This window comes from Aegilops tauschii, chromosome 1 (assembly GCF_002575655.3).
Source record: "Aegilops tauschii subsp. strangulata cultivar AL8/78 chromosome 1, Aet v6.0, whole genome shotgun sequence".
NCBI classification, from domain to species: domain Eukaryota; kingdom Viridiplantae; phylum Streptophyta; class Magnoliopsida; order Poales; family Poaceae; genus Aegilops; species Aegilops tauschii.
The window spans coordinates 496,560,572-496,582,546 of record NC_053035.3 but is presented as its reverse complement, the minus strand read 5'-3'; the positions used below and the strand labels follow the sequence as shown (position 1 = coordinate 496,582,546).

The window sequence follows — 21,975 nt, the reverse complement described above, 5'->3', positions numbered from 1 at the left end:
AAGTTAAGCGTGCTCAGGCTGGAGTAGTGAGAGGATGGGTGACCGTCCGGGAAGTTAGATGATTTGGAATGATGAGGGGTGATTAGAGATTAGAGGTTAAATTGAGCAATGATGAGGGATGATTAGAGATTAGAGGTTAAAATAATTCAGAAATTTGAAAATAAAAAAATTCAAAAAAAAGCATAAAATTTTCTTTAGTGGGTGACCGTCCGGGAAGTTAGATGATTTGGAATGATGAGGGGTGATTAGAGATTAGAGGTTAAATTGAGCAGTGATGAGGGGTGATTAGAGATTAGAGGTTAAAATAATTCAGAAATTTGAAAATAAAAAATTTCAAAAAAAATTTCAAAAAAAAATCATAAAATTTTCTTTAGTACCGGTTGGTGTTACCAACCGGGACTAAAGGTGGACCTCCAGGCAGCGGCCACGTGGAGGGCCTTTAGTCCCGGTTCGTGTAAGAACCGGGACTAAAGGGGGAGGCTTTAGTAACGACCCTTTAGTCCCGATTCCAGAACCGGGACTAAAGGCCCTTTTTCTACTAGTGGACACAAAAGGCGGCCCAACGCGCCCACCCGAATGGACGCGGGTCCGCATGCCGACCCATTCCCGGCCCATTTATGAGCCAGATTTGCGTCGGCGCGGATACGAGACGGACGCGCGCGTGTGCGCCTACTCCCCTTCCACCGGGCCCGCTGGTCGGTGGCAGCCTCCACCATTTCCCTTCATTTTCCCCAAAATCCTCCCTCCCGTGCGCTTCCGCCCCACCCCCGCCATGGACGACGACCTCGACCTCGACGCCGCCGCCGGCCTCGCCTCCCTCGCCTCGTCCGGCATGACGACCGCCCCCTCCGGCAAAGGCAAGCCTCGCGCCCCGCACAAGACCGCCGCCACGCCCAAGCCAAAGAAGGCGCTGACGCCCGAACAACGGGCAAGGGAGTCGGCCAAGAGGAAGGGCCGGAGGCACGCCTCGGACGCGAGGGATGAAGCCGTCGCGGCTGCCGCCGTCGCCGCCGCCGCGCAGTAGGAGGTCACCAACGCCCGCGTCGCGGCGGCAACGAGGGAGTCGCTCTATATGATAGGGTTAAACCCTTGCTAGCATGGCCTCGTCAGCGCCGCCGTGGCCGTCGCGGCCAGCACCGGCTCATCCGCATTCCCTCGGATGGTACTGCCCGACTCGCCCCGCGCATCGGCTTGCCCCCCAATGCACGGCTTCCATGTGTACCCGCAGGCCTCCCGCCTCTCCGGTGAGTGCTCGCCCGACGTGAGCGTGGTAGCGCCTTCCACGCCCACGCCCATCGACCTCAACGCCACACCGGTGGCCGGTTGCTCGTCATCTGGAGGCGCGAGGAAACGCGCGCGGCAGATGCCGGCCGACGTGCAGCTGGGCGCACGCAACCTGTTCGACGGAATGCCGGCCGCCGGCGACGAGGACTACATGCAGAACCTGATCTTCGAGGGTGGTGCGCCGGGGTCTGGCTACGATCCCGACGAGACACAAAGGCAGGACGGCCAAGGGGCGTTCACGCCGTCCGCTGGCTACGATCAAGATCAGGCGGCCTTCATGCGTGATCAGGTCGGCATGGACCTGGACGGCTTCATGCGTGTTCGAGGACGAGCTCGCTAACCAAGCTGTCGTGCCAAAGCCGAAGCGCAAGAGCAAGCGGACGATGGCATACACGGCGGCCGAGGACAAGCTTCTTTGCGAGTGTTGGCGAGTCATTGGGCAAGACCCCAAGACGGGCACCGAACAAAAGCATTCAACTTTTTGGATTCGTGTCCACCAGGAGTTTCATGAGCGCAAGAAGTTTCCGCCTTACCAAATAGTGAGCACGCGCGGGTGGGTGTCCATTTCGAAGCGATGGAGGGTGATCCAAGAGTGCAACAAGTTTTGTGCCACTCTTGATAGCGTCAAGGCCCGCCCCGTGAGCGGCATCGGCATGCAAGACATGGTATGCTAGCAAGCCGCCCTCTTTTGTGTCTTCAAGTTTACTAGTTGACCCGTTGCGCCAAATGGCGCAGAGACCCGCTAAATACATGTTGTCGATGAAAATAGTTTTATTTTGCAAGGACATATTCAATATTGGTAGTAGAAAGCCCATGTGTTAAATCATGCTATATTGAAAATATGTTTATCATGCTGAGAAATATGAGGTTGAAAAAAGAATCATATTTGTGTAACATGTATAGACCAGTTAAGAAAACATTTTTTTAGTTGAAAATATGATTAGCATGCTGACACATTAACTCAGGTCAATTCTTGTTTATTCAATGTTTCTATTGTTGGTTTTGTTTAGTAATAATGCTAAAATAACATTACTTGTTGCATGGCGCAAGGTCCCATTTCAAACCAAGAGTTATTTGAAAAAAATGCTTGACAATTTGACAATAATAAGGATCCTCTTAATAATAAAATTTTGAAAGGAAAAAAATGAGACCAACCCAAGGGCTAACCCTCGTTGGCATTTTTTTATAGGAGAAACTCCGCGAGCACCACGTGTCCAGGTCAGGACTTGAACTCGGGTGGTGGGCTGGCAGCAACCTTAGCTGCCCAGCCAACGGGTCGACGCCCCGTCCACAAAATTTGAAAGAAACATAGCCTCAAACTATGTGATCAAAGTTTTCAAAATGCGGGCATTCTCTACAATTTTGCTACATTGGTTGGAACTTAGGAATCCAAGTCACGCTTTGTCTCTCCCCTCTCACTTGTCTGGAACCATAGCATTTTATCCTACACATCCCCTTTATAGGTCTGATGCACTGTAATTCCTTCATTTTTTAAAGTAGCTGAACAGACAATGCCTTGCATAGCGTTTGTCATCTCTCAGCGATGGAGCCACTCTCTATAGCCATCTCTTCTTTTTTGAAGGGAACTGGTCAAACAATGTTTATGACAAGTTTTTCTACTGTAATAGAGGTGCAAACATGAAACAAGAAATCAAGTGAAGAAACAAGCACATTGCTGCAATGGATGGGCTAACAGATATGGAAGTGACAATAAACAACAAGTTTTCCAAGATTTACAATGAACAAGCGGATTTGGCTTCTTGCTCTAAAATAGAAACATCTAGAGCACTTACTTGGTGACAATCCCACCAATTCAACGAGAATGGAAATATTTTCTACCCTTCACTCCTTTGCGGCTTGTAGAATCAAAGGAGAAAAGGAAAAACTTAACAACAGTTCTTGCATGAATGAGTCACCTGCGGCACTGGATTCTCATGTAAGTGGTTGAATGGATTAGCAAAGCTTTCTCCCGGGCGCCACACACAACTTGAATATCCTAGATGTGTTTTCCAAGTTGTACAATCCACATCAACCATCAAGTAATCATGTGAGTCTAATATACATAAACTGTAGGCAAAATTCAGCAACAAAGGTAACATGCTTAGTGAGAAACTGGATAACAAAAGGAATACTTTCAACCAAGTCCAGAGGGACACATAGAATGCCCGGGAACTTTTCACTGAAGTAACAATGCAATTATTCGTAGCAGGTTTGTTCTAGAACCTAGCTATTGTTTAAGCAATTGTGGAGCCAAATTTATACAAAAAAGGGAGATACTCCTAAACCTTCCTAAAATTTAACCGGATTTCATATGATAACCTACAGGCCGTCTAAAAGCTCCCCTTATTTTTTACCATGTTGTAGAATGTACGTCTATTAAAACTGCAAGATTAGCAATTCTTTTGGTCCTGAGCACATAAAGATGGCAAACAAACACACTGAAATAAGACAAAAGCAATTGTGGCATAAGGTTAAAGCTGTGGAAATATCCAATGTTGCATCAAAATTGCCTTGGAGTATCTCAAAGAATAAAAATGAGTAGAACTACTAAACCTTAATATCAGCTGTCATGGTGACCTTCTTATAACTTCAAAACCGATGAAAATAAATTGCATTGGAGGAGTATCTCAAAGAATAAAAATGAGTAGAACTACTAAACCTTAATATCAATTGTCATGGTGACCTTCTTATAACTTCAAAACCAATGAAAGTAAATATATTACCATCCATAAGTAAACAATCATCGATTTTGTTATTGTGCAACTCAAACCTAAATAAAAACTATGAATGTGGTTTCAGAACCGTCTGAATCCTGAACATGACAAGAATCAAAATTACCAAGGCCGAAAAGCCTCAGTTTTACATTTGCAAAGTCACGCAATAACAGACCAAGATATACATTGAGCAAAGCAAGTAACAAGAAAAGAAGAAATTCATTGATGCAATTCTATCAAGCATCAAGGTCACAGTGTCAATTAGTGTCCGTAATCAACAAATCAATATTTGAAACAAGAAATTCACTCATGCTTCGTATGGAAGTTGGAAGTCACTAATAAGAAGCCTATGAAATACCATCTGGAAAATCAATGGCAAAAAAATGATGAATCTGGACAACATTGAAGTGCCAATAGAGTCAACCAATGCTGTCAACCCATTCTTATAGCTGGGTTTTTAATCTAGACGAACAACCAACTGTTTAGGTACGCTATTCTGACAAAAATTCAACATCGTGGATACTGGCAGTCATCTAGACGAAAATAAGTGTTGTCACATTTCAGTTTCCTAATATGTGTACTTTCTTGTTCCCATTGATCTAGATGAGACACTCAAGATGGCCTGCATACTGGCAGCCATATCTAATTCAACATCGTGCATCATAATCCATTGGATTGACAAGTCCTTCAAAAATTTCATAGAGGCGGACAAGAAAATAAAATCAACAATAAGCCACCTGAAGAAGCCAACTGGCATATGTTAATTTTACAAATAGTAAAACATAAGCATTACCATTCCTTTCAGCATAGGAAATGAAAAAGAGATATTTATGTACAACAATTAAAAATCATTGGAGCAGAGCACACTACATAAGCTTGCAGAGTTGCAGAGTTAGAGAGAGAGGGAGAGAGGAGTGAAGAAGGATTGGGTGAAACTCACCTTGACGTGTTGACATCAGCTATAACAGTTCTGTTCCTATCCAGAATGAACTCTACAAATAATCAGTGATATACTTTGTATATACTGCTGCCATCTCCTAAATAGAAAGGTGTAAATGTTAGCTTAGGTGTCCCAACGCAAATAACTTGAATTTATCTAGAATAATCCATGTAAAACTGAATCTTGCCCAGGGAACCATGGCAACTGAATCTCTTAACAGGCATACTCTTGAACAGCAACAGAAAATACATGAATTTTCCATATCACGGCAGCTATTTAATTAAACTATTTATATCATACTCGTCAATCTCTAGTATAATAAGTGTTGCTTATGAAATATTGCTAGCTTGATGGGCTATTGTTAGAAAGATAGCTAAATATATTCAAACGATTAGTAGGCTAAGATAACATGATAGTACATACAGAAACAACCAGTAGGATAGCCAACATGATAGTACATAAAGAAAGCAGAATAGGAAGGTAGACAGAGGGGAGATCAGCAAACCTTGATGAGTAAAACAGAGACGAAGCAACGAGCAGAACGTGAACGCAGCAACGGGCGAGATCGTACAACCTACGAAATATAGAAAAGAACCGGTCAGAAAACAACCACGGCATGCAAAGATGCAGATGCAAGCAAGAAACACTCGTGGTTCAGAAAAGGAAAAGAACAACCTATTTACCAGAGCTAGGAAGGAAGAAAACGAAGAAAACAGAGTAAACCGAAGAACAAATGTTAGCACAAACGCATTTCATCGAACAGGTTATAGGCGAGCAGAAGTGGCGTGCACAAACCTGAACGCGAAGGACAGAAAGACACACGCGTCGACGCAGGCGACAACGGCAAGTCGAAACAAACTGCGCATGGACGAAACGAGCCCAAGCATGCGAGATTAGTAGGCGAAGCAAAGAGAGAGGTGAGGTGAAAAACACAAGAAGACGAGCAGGACGAACCTGAACCAGCGTCGCCCATCGAGCAAACAAGGGTCACCACAATAGATCGCAGCAGAGTACAGTCGAAGGAAGCGAGACGAGCCGACGAGAGTCCAAGCTTAAACAAGCTAACAGCGTATCAATTGCGAACTAATGATGGGAAATTCAAGCGGAGGCTAGCTTCATTTGTGTCTGTATATACCTGGACGTCGAACTCGACCATGGCGACGGCCGCGTGGTCGGCAGCGCGGCCAAAGGAGAGCAGTGTGTTCTCCCGCTCGCTCGCCGCCGCCACCGCGTTCATCCCCATCCCGCGCCGCGGTGGCCCCCACCAAGGCCACCACCATCCACCGCTCCGCCAGCAGCGCGAACGGCAGCTCCCGGGGCTTCCCTCCAGCCGTCACCAGGATCGTGGACGCGCACGCCTCGTCCTCAGGGGCCCTATCGCGCGCGACCATGCCGCGGCGCTCGCACGTCGGTGTGGTCCGTGCATCAGCCACAGTACGCCGGCAGCGAGGGAGGGGCAGACGCACGCAGCATACACCCATCCAACAGACAAATGGGACCGTCCGTCTACGCGGGCCCTTGAGCAGCGGCGTGCGGCAAAAAAAATGGTGATAAAAGACCAGAGAGAATGGCAATGGCCAATGGTACACCACAGGATGAGACAGGACCTAGCGCAGGAGTCAGCTAGGCACCAAGCAGCCCACGGTGCAGCGCAACAACTCCTTCCAACCCGGACGAAGCGACTGGACATGGACCGAACGAACACCACTCACCAACGTGTAGGACCATAGATGAACCTGGCCCACGAGTCATACGGTGGAAAGAATCCGCAGGCGCAGAAGCCGGGTGCACACGCACCGGCTGACCCCTCTGCTCTATCGCCACAACGCACGACGTGCGCAGGGCGTGGGGAACGACCCACCAAAAATGGTTGACCCGCGGAAACCAAACCACACCGTGTGACATGCAGCTAATGCAGCTGACGAGCGGGACCAAGGGCAGCACAGGCCCACCCGTCATCGGTACAACACAACCGCGGGTGCAGAAACGGGTTCATATGCGGCTGCCAACCAGCCAAAGGAGCGAACGGCAAAAGAGGGAGCGCCCGACGCGCGCAGGCGCACGCGGCGCATGAGGAGAGGCCGCGCGAACACCCAGAAATGTTTGACCCAGCCTATCGCCCTTCGCCATGAGCCCACACGTCATTCGCCTCATCGTTTTCATCGGCCGGTCAAAACGAGACGTGATGCAAGACGCGATGATCCAACAGGAAGCAGCACGCAGACGACCCTGTTGACCAGCATCCGACGGCCAACGAAGGCTGAAATCGGGGGAGCCTTCTCCAAGCGAGTTGGCTAGCCTCTGTATTGTTTTAAATGCTTGTGTGTTCATTTGCATACCATTTGCCAATATGCTTGCGTGAAATACATTTGTCGGCGTTTCAAGCTTTGAAGGCATTTAAGGTCCAACACAATGGCAAGTGCTTCAACCTCTCCCATTGCTTTAGGGTCATCAAAGACGAGGAGAAGTTTAAGGCGCAATATGCCGCCCTCAAGTCGCGTGGGGGGAAGCAAGTCGTGGAGGAGGTTGGGGACGGCGAGCCGGCACGGCCGCGGGGGAAGACCAACTCCAAGAAGGAGGACAAGCGGGATGCGGCATCGAACGCCTTGGTCGCAAGCGTGGAGGGCATGATGAGCAAGAATGACTCAAGGGAGGAGGAGCGCCGGCATTTCAAAGAATAGCAAATGAACGCCTTCATGGAGATCCAAAGGAGGAGGCTTGGGATGGACGCGGAGAAGCAAGCCAAGATGCTTGAGATGAAGGACCAAGACCAAGACGAAAGAAGTGGCTCTCGCGAGCATGATGACCAGGATGGAGATAATGAAGGTGGATCTCAACACCGTGTCGTCAAGAAAGAGACCATGATTCGAGAAGATGCAGGCCGATATGCTCAACTTCACCGACGAGTGATCTCGTGGCGGCGAGCGCCTTCCTTTTTTGTATGCCGGCTTGTGTGCTGGCATGACCACGGGGCCGCGATGACGTGGTCGAACTCAAGTCCCACCCTTTTTTATGTGCTGGCATGTGTGCCGGCTGCTGGCGAGTGCGCCAGCATGAACTGTGTGGTGATATTTTTTGAAACCGGCAATGTATGCCGGCGATGGCATTGTGCCGACATGATCTATGGCGGCTGGCCTTTTAAAAAAATTGAGTGCGGACATGAAATGGGTCGGCGCGTTGGCGCACTGCCGACCCAAATGTAAAAAAGGGGGACGCCGGACAGACGGTCGACCCAAACGGATAAAAACGAACAAATGCGTCGTCCATTTGGGTTGGCCCGTTGGAGTTGCTCCTAGTTGAGAATTTTGGTGACGACACGTGGGCTTGGAATCTCAAGAAAATTTGGAAAGTTCACCGTACGATCTGCCTACAGAGCATTGGTGGCAAGAAGTGTGGATAATGGTAGGGCCTCGAGCTTCAGGGGGGAGGGTTGCGTTCTACGAACCGTGCAGAGTAGAGGAAACTATGGCACACATGCCTTCTTGGAGTGCACCTGGGCAGAGTTGTTTTGGGTGGAGCTGAAGACTGAACAACGACTAAGTTCCAGCCCTACATTCGAGTTCATGGCTTATTAATCTGGTTTAGGTGTTAGTGGTCACAAAAAAGTTGATTGCATGATTTTAGAGCAATAATAAGGTGGCGTGGAGAGAGTAGCAGATTGGTGCAGAGTAGAGGAACCGTGTCATTGATTTTCTCCAACGTCTGATGTGCATGCTCTACTCATTCTCATCACCCCGAGGTGTTTCGTGTCAGGAGGACAGCCTGATGGAACTGGCGCTGATGAGATCCTGCGAATGGTGACACATGCGTGCGTGTGAAGCTCCACCTCCTCTCATTGCCGTGAAACAATCGGCCGAACGGGCGGACGGCATATTCCCATACACATTAGCCTGACCACACAAGCATCGACGGCGACACGGCCTTAAGTTGCTCGAGTCTTTTTGTAGTTTTTACAAGCTCGGTTGAGTAAGATTTCTTTGGCGAGGGCGGCGACATGGGGTTAAGTTGCTCGACTCTTGGACGAGTTTTTGACATGCTCCAGCAAGTACATCAGCGTCGGGGCACGCTGAAGGTTTTTAGACTGAACACACTCAAACGATTTTGAGGTAGATGATTTTGTACTTTGTACCTTAGAGCATCTCAAACAGGCGTGCAACACGCAGCGCGCTAAAAAACCTTTTACAGCGTCGGAGTAGCCAGTTTTTGCGCGCCGCGGTGTGCTGGCTCCAGCGACCGCTACAAAACGTAGCACGCGCGCGCCGCTCCAGCAGACGCGCTAAATTTTTTTTAGTCATCTTCTCCATCTGCTCCAACTAGATACGCACTCGACTCCGACTTGAAACTTCATAGATAGGCATAGATAGATTAAATAAAAAAAGATACATAGATAGATAAAACGATACATAGATAGTTCTAGCATAGATAGATTAACAAAAAAGATAGTTCTACTACTACTCCTCTTCCGACTACTCCTCGTCCGACTCCTTCGACTCCGACTCCGCCTCGGTGATGTCCTCCTCCGACGTCTGAATGAAGGCTTCAAGATACTGATCGTCCTCGGAGTCCCAGGACGACGCTTCTCCTAGCTCGATGTTGAAGAGCGCGGCCTCCTTCCGCGTACGCCTGTCCTCGCGATAGGCGGCTCGCTCCGCCCTCCTCTCCTCCCTCTCGGCCCTCCTTTGCGCGAAGAACTGGCGCTCGTTGATGACGTCCTGCGGGAAGCATTGGCACCACTGCTCCATGGCTTCCTCGTCCATCTCGGCGAGGGTGAGACGGCGCTCCCGCCTCCAGTTGTCGCGACGATCCTCGTCGGTGACGAGCCGCGGGGGAGGCGCGAGCTCCTGCGCCATCTCCTGCGTCGGCACTTCGGGGAAGTTCATGTCCCTGTGAGGCCGCCGAAGGCGCGACGACGCCGCGTCGTACGCGCCGGCGGCCTCGTGGGCGGTCTCGAAAGTGCCGAGGCTGAGGCGCATGTTGCCGAACCGGATCTCGGTGGAGAAGGAGCCGAGGGGGGCGCGCGGACGCCGCGGTAGCCCGAAACTCCCCTGCGGCGCGGCGGCGGGGCGAGAAAGAGCGGGGAGAGAGCAGCGGCAGGGGCGCGTGGCGAGGTGGAGAGCGGTGCGAGGACGTGTGGCGGACGCTGCATTTATAAAGCGCGCTGGACGCCGCACGCGCTTTCCTTTCCCGCGCCAGCTGGAGCGCGCCAAACCGCCCTGCGCGCGCCAAAACCAACTTTTACCGCGCGCGCGTTTTTTACAACCACGGTTGGAGATGCTCTTATCCATAATAAATATAATGCAAACATGATGTAGGGTTTTACCTCTTCGAGAGGGCCAGAACCTGTGTAAATATTATGTCCCTTTTACTTCCTATTACCATAGTGTTAAGATTACCAGCTCGGGGCCACCTATTCAAGATCCGCCAGTTCTAGCACCAACATTCCCCCTTTCGTTGAGGATGCCAGCAAAGCCTAAGATCATGCTCTCCACGACGGTTTGCCTTGCTTGAATCATGGAGGTTACGGAGACCATGCAAAATGACGAGAACTCACTAGGACCAGCTACAAGTATATAGGAAGACGTGTCATCGTCGTTGCTCCCATACTAGAGGTGACCTGACCTTATTGATGATAGTTCAAAAGTCTTCGTGCATGTGTCACTAAGGACTAGAACCCCCGAGCTGCAATCGTCACCGTTGAACCTTTGAATCAGTTGCGATCACAGTCTCAAACCGACTTAGTTTGTAAATCGTATATTCTCCGGACAAGAAATATTTAACTTGTTGGCCAAGACATCAAAAAATAAAATGGCGGCGGGAAGTTGCACCGCTGCAAGGTACAGGACCGGATTTCAGCGGACCATCCACACGCATGTCGCACCCGCGGGCCGCCCTGGTCCGAGCCCAGCGAGACGAGGCGAGCGAGCGCGTGCGTGTGGTCTTCTATTTCTCTCTTTCACACCTCACTGAATGTGGTGCAGAGAACCCACTGTATAAAAAGGTCTCACACCTCCTCGACTTCTGGGGTGGTACCACTTGCTATTTATTTGTGAGCCCAGCTTGATATTTCAGAAAATTTATTCCTGAGCCTAGTTTGAGATTTTAGAAATTCTACATGGGTTGTGCCCATTATTTCTAACAGTTTATTATTATTATTCATGAAAAGGACTTAGGTCTGTTCTAACATTTTTTGCATCGTGAACATTTAAAAATTAATGACTTTTTTAATTTCATGAAGTTTTTTTGAATTTGCAAATATTTTTCAAATTCATGAATATTCTCGAATCCACTAATTTTTTTTGTGAAGATTTTTTTGAATTGAACGTACATTCTTTGAATCTGTGAACAATTTTGAAAATCCATGGTCATATAAAAACAATTCTTGGTCATTTTCTTTCAGATTCATAAAGTATCTAGATCGATCGTTCTGTACATGCAAAATCTCCAATGATTGCGCACGGTCGCTCAAACTTCCCAACATCTCGCTCGGGCCCGACTAACCATCGTATACCGAGTGAGGCGGAAGACTCACCCGAAGAATTGCCAAAAAATTCTCAGCCTCACTTGTACCACAATTTTGTTTTTGCAAAGGAAGGCCGAAAGAACGTCATCCAGGTGTGCGGCCAGCCCACCCAGAAAGAATTTTCCATTTTCTGTCATAATATTTTGAATTGAATGAACATTCATTGAATCTGTGAACAATTTTTTTAAAAAGAAAAATCATGGTCGTTTAAAAAAATGATGATATATTTTTCTTTGAAATCCATAGATATTTTTATTGATATAATTAAACCAGCCAAAAAACTATATATAAAAAGAGTAGCTACTCCCTCAGATCCAGATTAGTTGAAGCAGCCTCTATGCATTGGGAGCGGAGGGAGTATGAATTTTGAAAAGAGCATGATTTGTGGACGACACAGACAACAGCATGATTTGTGGACGATGGACAACAGCATCCGTTGGATAGTATTGTTCAACAAATCTGCACTGTTCAAGAAAGCCATCGTCCAAAAATCATGCATGGACAGTCGTTTGTAGAGAGGTCTTCTACTCTAGTTACCATGCCGAGTGCTAAGTTCCTGGATACTTGTCGGCTCGTCGTTACACCTGTTGCTCTTTAATTTTGTCAAGGTGTTCCTTGTTTGGGAACTAGTCTAAACAAGGGATGCTCTACGACATGTTAATACCGCAATGAATTGTACTCCCTCCATTCCCTTATAGGTCCTCTATGGGTCCGCAGCGGCGCCGAAGAAGTAGGAGCAGCGCCGGATAAAGTATAGTTGATTCAGGCCTTGTACAATGCTAGGTGCTTATAGAGGTGCTTAGAAAATAAACCGATTTGTTTCTGAAGCACTGGTGTCTATTTTTATAGGAGAGACGTCTAATTAAGCGCTTGCCCTGTACAAATAAGCACCGGTGCATAAGAAAATATTGGTTTATCTATCTATACCATATAAAAAGAACCCAAGGGGCAGATTCAATTAATCTCGGTCATCAAATCATGTTAATCCAGCGATCTAGACTACTTCAATGTCGAGCGGTCAACACGTTTAGCGTGCAGTTAATTTCATGCCAAAAATAGTGCTAATCACATAATAACACGCAAATAATATCCTACTTAATATCCATATGCATTTAATATACTTCCAAATTAACGTGCATTGCACGCACACATTGACTAGTTTCTCCAAGCATCTCTCCTAAGCACCTTGCATTGTATAAGAGCATTTCCAGCCGCGCCCCCAACAGGCCCCCCAGGCGACTTTTTCGGCGCCAGTGCCAAAAAAACGGTCCAGTCGCGCCCCCAGGACGACGGAAAGCGCCGGTTCGGTCCTTTTTTCCGCCCGGCGGCCGCAGGCCGAACCCGGCGCGCTGGGGGGCGCTTGGGGGCTCCGGTGCAAGGGAAAAGCACGGCTGGCCCACGCCGTCAGGTGAAAAGTCAAGATTTTCTTCCCCGACTCGCCTCCCACCCCCCGCGCTCTCGGCCGCCACTAGGTATATCCCGGCGCCGCCCCGCCGCCCTTCACCGGTAGATAGCCATTCCCCGCCGGAAAAATAGCAGAGGTTCGCCGCGGCAACCCCTCCGAGGCCAGCTGGGCGTTTCCGGCCACGGAGGGGCAGTTTAGCGGCAGGTGCACTCCCACCGCGCGCAAGGTGTTCGGCAATTTGCCTGCCTCGGCGATGGACTCGGATGACGAGGAAGTGCTCGCCGCGCTGCTGGAGGAGGAAGCCGAGGCCGACGTCCAGGAAGAAGAGCATCTCATGGTGCTCGCCGCCCTCGCCCAGCTGCTGGCGAGCAATGAAAAGGCGCGGCGAGGTGGCTCGGTGCCGGGGCGGGTGAAAGTAAGAACCGACATCGTCTCGAAGGCTACTGTTGTCCGGTACCCCGCTTAGACCTGGTCGAAAGATCAAATGTGGGAGATCATGACCTGCTGTGTCATCTTGCACAACATGATCATTGAGAGCGAGCAGGACTGCCTACCTCAGTATGCGTCAGGAGATCCGAGACCCACAGGTGCATCATCAACTGCAGCAAGATCTGATAGAGCACCTATGGAGGCTCAAGGGCGACACCGGGCGCGACGTGTGATGAAATATGAGTTTTTATTTGTTGAACTATATAATTTGTATTAAACTATTTGTTGTTGAACTATTTTGTTAAGTATTTGAATTTTCTGTGATGAAATATGTGATAAAAAAATATTTATGTTGATAATTGAACGCCGAGCCATGGCGAACCACGCCGAATATGGACCTATTCTCGCCCATTTGGGCCTTTTTCGCCGAAATGGGGCTCCAAAAGTGGGCCAAAATCGGCGACTGGGGGCGACGACTGGGCGCAAAACCGCCCCAGCGCCGAACGAATCGCCGGCTCGCCTCCAGGGAGCGATTTTTATGCGTCCTGGTGGGGCCAATGGCTGGAGATGCTCTAAGGCCTCAGGAAACAAGACAGTGACTTGTTTTTGGCAGAGCAAGCGAAGAGCTTAGGTGAGAGTGTGCAAACAAATACCTGTAGTGTAGGTTGAACCTAAGTGGGTTCTGTCTTTTTACCGTGGCGCTGCGCCCAAGTAGGCTGGGGGATTGGATGATTTGCCCTACTTTACAAGGGGTTGGATGATTTGCCCTGTGATTGTCTCAATGACATTGGCTCCAGGCCCCACCCAGTAGCCTTTCAGGGGGGTGGGGGGCAAATGATCAAATGGAGAAGTAAAGTGGGGCAAAAAATCCAATTTCTCCAAGTAGACTGGGGAAATAACGGGAGACTCTTTTTGACCGTGCGGAACATATAGGAGGTGGGTTGGGTCTTTTCTTTGCCTAGCATTCTCACAACGCCAAAATGTTTGGCGTTTCTGACCGCCACTCAGGCCAGCTACGCCTGACGGTGCGCCTGATCTGAAACGCCAAAGGCCCCGGCCTTTGTATCTGGGGAAGAAACGCCAAGGCTCCTGACGTTTCCAACAACGCGAATTGGCTTGGCGTTTCCAGCTTGCCACGTCCTGACCGTTGGTCAGGGCAGCAACGTGAGCTAGCTCGGTGTTTTTGTGTGGCCCAGAAACATCACGGACCGTAGCGTTGCTAAAAGGGCCAGATCGTGAAATACTTTCATATCAAGTTTAGTTTGACAAAGATTGTTGAAAAGGTCAAAACAGTGATTTTGGCCCAGTTTTAATCGCTGGGAGGTGCGTTCTGTCCTTTTACCACTTGCATGAATTGATGAATTGGTGGTGTGTGTTTGAACACCACACCACGGTTATGGGTGTGATGATTTTGGCTCCGTAATACAATTGCGGAGGTATTTTCCTCCTTTGATTTGATGTGTTTTTTCTTGACATGGTTATTCATCTTGTATTGTATTGCACTATATTACAAGTGCTTGTTTGGTTTGGAGCAACAAGTTGCAACATTCCTTTCTACTCTGCAGTATCTTTTACTCCCTCAGTCCCATAATACAAGAGTGTTTTTGACATTATATTATGGACGGAGTGAGTAGCTTATACTGTGCGCTGCTATATGTATGTATGCCGTTGGACAAATTTTCACGCTTCTTCTCTGTAGTAGACTAGACTTTGGCTTCTTCTCTTGCGAGCTGCTTCACGATGCAAGTCAAGATTGGGGTTACTCTTCAGTTTCGACGCTATTGTTTTTCTTCACTCAGGTTAACTAGGACGAACAGTTTTTCTCTTATATTCTGCAGTGATGAGAGCACTGGTAGTATGATAACATAGGGGGTTATTTTTGTGTGACAAAGACAAAACAAGCTCCGGTTACCTTACATTACTTCTGATATGTTCTCATTGCTTCTGGTTGGTTGATTAAGGTTTATCGAAAAAAGCACATGAAGTGAAGTTTTTTGTGAATTGATGAACTTTGTTTTGAATTTCACAAAAAAAGTTGAATTCACAAATATGTTATTTCAGATCTAGTAGCTTTTCTGATCTTGTGAAGATTTTTTTGAATTCAAGAACATTTGCTAAATATTTGTTGAAATAATTACAGCAAGTGCAGGATTGCGAGGCCCATCGAATGCGGCCAGTGCAGCCCGGGCCGGCCCCCTCTGCCTCTGTCTCTCGCCTCGCTGTCCCGGCGGGCGGAGGGGAGGAAGAGAGAAAAACCCCACCCGACCCCGCCATACTCACCCAAACCCCCACCTGCTCCCTCCTCTTCCCTCCCTATCCGGCACACTCACCCTAAGCGCTCCTGCACGTTGCGTGGACGGCCGGGACCAAGCCGACCTCTATATACACAACAGGCAGTACTACGCTCACCCGGGCGCGTGCCGCTCAATTGTGACATCTGACAGAGCTTTTGAGAGGAACATACGATGACGAGGGCCCCATAACCAATATCCCGCGTGATGGTTAGTGTGTATATGCTAGTGGTAATCTCATATCAAATATCCAAATCTCGTTAAGCATGTCAATATTAAATAACCACAGACACCGACCAAGTCCCAGGCCCACCTCTCTTTTCAAAGCCGAGAGCATTTTTTGAATTTAACAAATAGTTTTTGAATTTGTGTTTTTTGTTATTTTCACATGCATTTAATGAACGTGTGAACTTTATTTGAACTTAGCAAACATTTATTGAATCCATGAAGGTTTTTTTTGAATTTCAAAGAAAAGTTGAATTCAGGAATATTTTTTTGAAATCTAGTAAATTTTCGATTTTGTGAGGTTTCAGAAATTCTATATGGGCTATGCGCATTATTTCTAACAGTTTATTATCATTGTTATTTTTTGTGAAAAGGACTTAGGTCTGTTCTAACATTTTTTGCATGGCGAACATTTAAAAATTAATGAGTTCTTTTTGAATTTCATGAAGTTTTTTTTGAATTTGCAAATATTTTTCCAATTTATGAATACTCTCGAATCCACAATTGTTTTTATTTTGTGAAGATTTTTTTGAATTGAACGAACATTAATTCTTTGAATCGGCGAACAATTTTGAAAAATCCATGGTCATATAAAAACAATTCTTGGTCATTTTCTTTCAGATCCGTAAAGTATCCAGATCGATCGGATCCAGATTAGTTGAGGCAGTCTCTATGCATTGGGAGCGGAGGGAGTATGAATTTTTCAAAATCCGTCCATGGCTTCATCGGTTGAAAAATTTGCCCAGACAAATGTTAAGTGCCACACGGTCGGCGAGTCTAGTGATGCGAGGATGGCAAATTGCACCGACACACGGCAAAAAATAAGCTGAAGCACGAAAGTTGCCAGGCCCATCCAACGTGGCCCGTGCAGCCCAGCCCAGCCCAGCCCGGCCCGGCCCAAGTAAAAAAAAGCCTCTGCCTTCTGTGTGTGTGTGTGGTGTGGCCTCGCGGCGGAAGGAAGGAAGGAAAGGAAGAGAGAGAGAGAGAGAGAGAGAGAGAACGGCCACCCCGCCACACTCACCCAAACCCCACCCGCTCCCTTCCCCTCCCTCCGCCTTCTCCACCCTACCAAACCAAACCCTAGCTAGCGGAGCGGAGGCGCGAGCGTCGAGCGGCGAGCGGCGAGGAGAGGCCCGATGGCGGACAAGCTTCGTGAGCTCACTCACAGGTTCCGGGCCGCGCGGGCCGACGGCAGGCTTCGGCTCCCCTGGGACTGGGAGAAGCCGATGCCGTACCGGGTGTTCTACTCGCCAAGTAAAGGGGTACATCTTCTTTCCGTAGCTCCATCTGAATCAATCTGTGATGTTGGATGACGAAATCCGCGATAGTTAGGGGCTGGATCGCAACTTTCTGGGCTTGGCCGCTTCCTCCGTGAGGAACGTACGTACGGAATTGGGTCTTTTACTTGTAGACGAGCAACGGAACGGGATTTATTTGTTTGGTGGAATCAACACCTATTATTTGTCTACTAGTTGAATCCCGCGAGGAACTTCTCTGAGACCACCCCGTGGGGGAATTTCTTCTTTCTTTCTTGATGCGACGAAATTGGTTGGTTCATCGTTGACGACGACGATTCGATTCGTTTCGTTTCCTACTACTAGTACTAGGTGCGATGTTCGTACCACGAAATCCCCCGATAATTATTAGGCTGGAATCGTAACTTCGTGGGCTTCCCTGCTGCCTCCCTCAGGAACGCCGTACCGAATTGGGTCCCTTAGACGACGAACGGGATTTATTTGGGGGTGCTTCTTTCTGCTGCGAAATGTAATGTAATACATTTCGCCCCCATTATATTGAATAAAACTTTTGAACTGCCCAAGGAGTGGAGTCACCAAGCAGAGCAGGGTACCTCGTGTGGGCAGGGTAGCTTGATCGGGTTCAGGCATTCTTCTTCTACCTGCATTTCACCAAGCAGGTGTTCTATGCTTGCTTCTTTGTGAAAGCCTCTATATCACAGATGCTCCTTAATTTCTGTAATGGGGGTCTTTCATTTCGTGCAGGCACTGTTCCAGGTTGTCGTTTCTTGGCTGGATTGTTATTATTATTATGTCCCAAGCAATTGGATTTTGTTCCTCTTATTTCTTACTCCCTCCGTCTGGAAATACTCGTCATGAAAATGGATAAAAGGGGGTGTATCTAGAACTAAAATACATCTAGATACATCCCCTTTTATTCATCTTGATGACAAGTATTTCCGTACGGAGCGAGTAGATTAGATACAACCGGCAAAGCAGAATCTCTTATGATAAGTTGCCATCATTCTGTTTGGGGGAAGAGCTTGTCTTTGTATATCTATAGCTAGGCACCCAGCCATGATTTTTCATGCCATAGCTTGTCTATATATATATATCTAGGTACTCAGCCATGATTCATGGCAGGGAGTCGCATATATAGTTACTTGCTTGCTTCTCTCTCAAGGCCTATCCAAGGGCTTCCTTTTTTGTCTATCTGCATGCTACTGGTATTGGTGCTACGCTTCAAGTAAATTTATTATATATATGCATCCCAAACAGATCTTGAACCATCTTTCAATTTTACTGTCTCAGTGCATCACCGTAACAGATCCCTATCCGGCCAGCCGAGACCCCAACGAAGGCAACCGGCACAGGGACAAGCCACCAATGTCAACGCGCGTGAGGCGGGGACTCCAGGTATGTTCTCTCTTAAACCTCTGTTCAGACCTCTAATGCAATTAGGACGTGCATTCTTCTGTGTGTAATTCAGCGATATGTCTTGGCAACTTTTTTTTTTACCTGGCTGGCTTTACTTTTACTGTTAGTTCATCATTACCAGGGGGTCACAGATAGGTCCTCTACTCTGGTCTGGTTACCATGCTGAGTGCTAAATTCCCGGTCACTTGTCGACCCATCGTTACACCTGTACCTCTTTAATTCTGTCAAGGTGTTACTTGTTTGGGAACTAGTACCTCCAACTCAAAATGTAAGACGTTTTTGCTGGCTAAACTAGCCTGCAAAAATGCCTTACATTTTCAGACGGAGGTACAAGTATATAACTGACAGGGGATGCTGTGACAACATGTTAATACCAAAATGGAGTGAAATGGTGCATCAAGCAGTGTCTTGACGTATGTTCTCTCTGGTCAGACCTCGAGTGCAATTAGGATGTGCATTCTGCCGTGTAATTGAGGGATATCTTGGCAACTTCTTTACCTGGCTGGCTTTACTTTTATTCTTAGTTCATCATTACCAGGGGGACACAGAGAGATCTTCTACTCTAGTTACCATGCCGAGTGCTAAGTTCCTGGATACTTGTCGGCTCGTCGTTACACCTGTTGCTCTTTAATTTTGTCAAGGTGTTCCTTGTTTGGGAACTAGTCTAAACAAGGGATGTTCTACGACATGTTAATACCGCGATGAATTGTATAAGCTTGATGTGGTGTTTCGTGCATGACGCCTATGTTGGTTCCTACTCGCCCTTGTTGCTATAGGCGGAGCTCTTGGATGTTGCATGCCATTTTAGAATCATCACCAGAGGTGTATTTATAGGCGGAGCTCTTGGATGTTACTCGCCCTTGTTGCTATTTATACTCTGACAGGTTATCATGTCCACAAGTTGCGTCGTGTTGCTATTGTTCCACATCGTTGCTAGATGTTTCATATTGTTGTATGAAAATGATACTCCCTCCGTCCCATAATATAAGATGTTATGTTTGACAATGTCGATTGTTTTCTTGGTTCAACAGGCTATTGACCAATGGCTTGAGCTACCAGACCTGGCCCGCAAGGTGCTTATCAAGGGCGGTAAGATTGTGGGCACTGGGGTGACAGCAGTTGGTGTCTGCCGCATCGGCTACTTTGAGTTCAAGCGGCTCAGGGAGCAGGATGGCTCTGAACCTGTCAGGGATGGGTATGAACATGCAAGGGCAAGTGTCCTTTCCTACATCCAGGGGCAGCCGTGCCAAGACCCCAGCGCCACGTTTATCCAGAGCATCAAGGACCTCTGCAACCCATTCTACAGCTACAAGAAGCCCGCCAATGAGGAACCCACCAAGAGCCCGACCAAGAAGCCTGTGGAGGGGAAGAGCACCAGGGATATAGAGGAGACGGCAGCAGCAGCAAAGGCCAAGAGGTTCTCTGAGTTCCAGAGGCAGAAGTTGGACCGTCTCGAACATTCCAAGAGGAAAGGTGACAAGGACAAGGACAAGGAGAAGAGTCAGAGCAAGGGCAGTGCTGCTGGGCAGGGCCCTGAAGCGGCGCCGAAGAAGTAGGAGCGGTTGACAAGGTAATAGTCGATGTAGAAAACATGAGTGACCTGGTTTTGGCAGAGCAACTGAAGAGCTTAGGTGAGAGTGTGCAAACGAATACCTGTAGTGTAGGTTGAACCTGAGTGGGTTCTGTCTTTTTACCGTGGCGCTGCGCCCAAGTAGGTGGGTGAAGTAACAGGAGACTCTTTTTTCACCGTGCGGAACATATAGGATGTGGGTTCGGGGTTCTTTTATTTGCCTGAAGATGTACAAATCAGGATAGTTTGAATCGCGGGGAGGTGCGTTCTGTCCTTTTACCACTTGCATGAATGATGAATTGGTGGTGTGTGTTTGAACACTACACCAGGATTATGGGGGTGATGATTTTGGCTCCGTAATACAATTGCGGGGGTCTTTTCCTCCATTGATTTGATGTTTGTTTTCTTGGCATGGTTATTCTTCTTGTATTGCTTTGCATTACAAATGCTTGTTTGGTTTGGAGCAACAAGCTGAAGCATTCCTTTCTATCTTAACTTATATTGTGCGCTGCTATATGTATCTATGTATGCTGTTGGACAAGTTTTTCATGCTATCTTAACTTTCACGATGGCAGTCAAGTTTTCGACGCTGTTGTTTTTCTTCCCTCAGGTTAACTCAGACGACCAGTTTTCCTCGTATATTCTGCAGTGATGAGAGCACTGTGAAGTTTTCTGTATGTTTCTCTATGTAGTTACGCTCTGCTATATGCTATTGTGAGGTACTCTCTCCTCTCATGAAGCTCAGAGCTACAAATATGGATTTCGTGGCGAATTCAAATTAAGTTGTTCCTCCGAACCACCCTCACAGCTTGTACTGCCTCCGTTCCTAAATGTTAGTCTTTTTAGAGATTTGAAATGAACTACAACATACGGATGTATATATACATATTTTAGAGTGTAGATTTACTCATTTTGCTTCGTATGTAGTCCCTTGTTGGAATCTCTAAATAAAGACTTACAGAACAGAGGAAGTAGCTTACAACGATTATAGGCGCTAGGCCTTCAGCCATCCATCCATTCCTACCAGTTACAGGATAAGGTGCAGGTATATATATCAAAAGTCTTAATGGGCCCAATTCGGATTAGTGAGCCAGGCCGGTAGGCCTCTGGCCCGGCCCGGCCTTGTAGGATTGTTGCCCCCAAGCCACAGAGCTTGAGGGAAACATTGATACAGGTGGTCAAAATCTTCCCAGGTAGCTGCATTAGGTTCTCGTTTGTTCCATTCAATCAACACGTGCGGTATTTGCATGATTGCCAAGCTGGCGAACCTGACGCTACAACACACGCAGAGCGGCAGAGGACACTGTGAATAAGCATCAGCATCTCGCAATGAAGAGTGCACCTGGAAATTAGGAGTTATGGCCTACTTGAGCTGAGAAATGTGGAAGACCGGGTGTATGCGGCTGTCACTGGGAAGAGCTAGATGATAAATGACAGAGCCAATTTCTTCAACTTTGACCAAGTCCAGAGCAAAAATATCAACATCCACAATATTAAACAAAAAATTATGGAAATTCATTTCATGATGAATTTTAAAATACTGACTTGATATTATGGATTTTTTATATATTTCTCTTCAAATTTTATTGAACTTAAAAGGTTTGACTTAAAAAAGGTAATCTCCACCACCCGCCAAACTAAATATTCCATCCTTTCCAAAATATAAGGGTGTTAGTTTTGTCCAATTCTTCAACTTTGACCAAGTCCAGAGAAAAAAATATCAACATCCACAATATTACACAAAAATATGGAAATTCATTTCATGATGAATTTAAAAATACTGACTTGATATTATGGATTTTTATATATTTCTCTTCAAATTTTATTGAACTTAAAAGGTTTGACTTTTTAAAAAGTAATCTCCAGCACCCGCCAAACTAAATATTCCATCCGTTCCAAAATATAAGGGGTATTAGTTTTGTAGA

The 21,975-nt window shown here is 47.3% G+C and overlaps 3 protein-coding genes across 8 annotated transcripts; 1 reads left to right on the top strand and 2 right to left on the bottom strand.

Moving 5' to 3' along the window:
- Window positions 1-2,965: 2,965 nt before the first annotated feature.
- On the bottom strand, window positions 2,966-6,591 carry LOC109762134 (uncharacterized). 6 transcript variants are annotated; one of them, XR_002232682.3, is made up of 6 exons: window positions 6,074-6,548; window positions 5,893-5,999; window positions 5,734-5,796; window positions 5,444-5,512; window positions 4,939-5,035; window positions 2,966-3,280 (listed from the first exon to the last, which is right to left on the bottom strand). XR_002232682.3 is itself a non-coding variant. In XM_073502695.1 (5 exons), the coding sequence occupies exons 1-5, from the start codon at window positions 6,179-6,181 to the stop codon at window positions 5,001-5,003; spliced, it is 372 nt and encodes a 123-aa protein (XP_073358796.1). In that variant the 5' UTR covers window positions 6,182-6,591; the 3' UTR covers window positions 2,966-5,000. The 6 variants fall into 6 exon arrangements, 2 of the variants coding, with proteins under 2 accessions (XP_073358796.1, XP_073358786.1); XR_012188287.1 differs by having other exon boundaries at window positions 5,893-5,989; XR_012188288.1 differs by lacking the exon at window positions 5,734-5,796 and having other exon boundaries at window positions 5,893-5,989.
- Window positions 6,592-9,404: 2,813 nt separating this feature from the next.
- LOC109762123 (uncharacterized) lies at window positions 9,405-9,911 on the bottom strand. Its single transcript, XM_040398431.1, has one exon. The coding sequence runs from the start codon at window positions 9,909-9,911 to the stop codon at window positions 9,405-9,407; it is 507 nt and encodes a 168-aa protein (XP_040254365.1).
- Window positions 9,912-16,757: 6,846 nt separating this feature from the next.
- LOC109762108 (uncharacterized) lies at window positions 16,758-20,445 on the top strand. The gene is made up of 3 exons (XM_020320926.4): window positions 16,758-17,070; window positions 18,355-18,459; window positions 19,512-20,445. Exons 1-3 carry the CDS (start codon window positions 16,945-16,947, stop codon window positions 20,034-20,036), a joined length of 756 nt encoding a protein of 251 aa, XP_020176515.1. The 5' UTR covers window positions 16,758-16,944; the 3' UTR covers window positions 20,037-20,445.
- Window positions 20,446-21,975: the final 1,530 nt, after the last annotated feature.

Excerpts from the sequence above, each read along its gene's own strand:
- LOC109762134 (XM_073502685.1), bottom strand. The coding sequence starts at position 6,419 with ATGGGTGTATGCTGCGTGCGTCTGCCCCTCCCTCGCTGCCGGCGTACT. Across the intron at positions 5,990-6,073 it reads TGGTCGAGTTCGACGTCCAG|CTTGGACTCTCGTCGGCTCG; the intron begins GTATATACAGAC and ends AGCTTGTTTAAG. Across the intron at positions 5,797-5,892 it reads GATGGGCGACGCTGGTTCAG|TTTGTTTCGACTTGCCGTTG; the intron begins GTTCGTCCTGCT and ends GTCCATGCGCAG.
- LOC109762108 (XM_020320926.4), top strand. The coding sequence starts at position 16,945 with ATGGCGGACAAGCTTCGTGAGCTCACTCACAGGTTCCGGGCCGCGCGG. Across the intron at positions 17,071-18,354 it reads TCTACTCGCCAAGTAAAGGG|TGCATCACCGTAACAGATCC; the intron begins GTACATCTTCTT and ends TTACTGTCTCAG. Across the intron at positions 18,460-19,511 it reads GCGTGAGGCGGGGACTCCAG|GCTATTGACCAATGGCTTGA; the intron begins GTATGTTCTCTC and ends TTGGTTCAACAG.
- LOC109762123 (XM_040398431.1), bottom strand. The coding sequence starts at position 9,911 with ATGCGCCTCAGCCTCGGCACTTTCGAGACCGCCCACGAGGCCGCCGGC.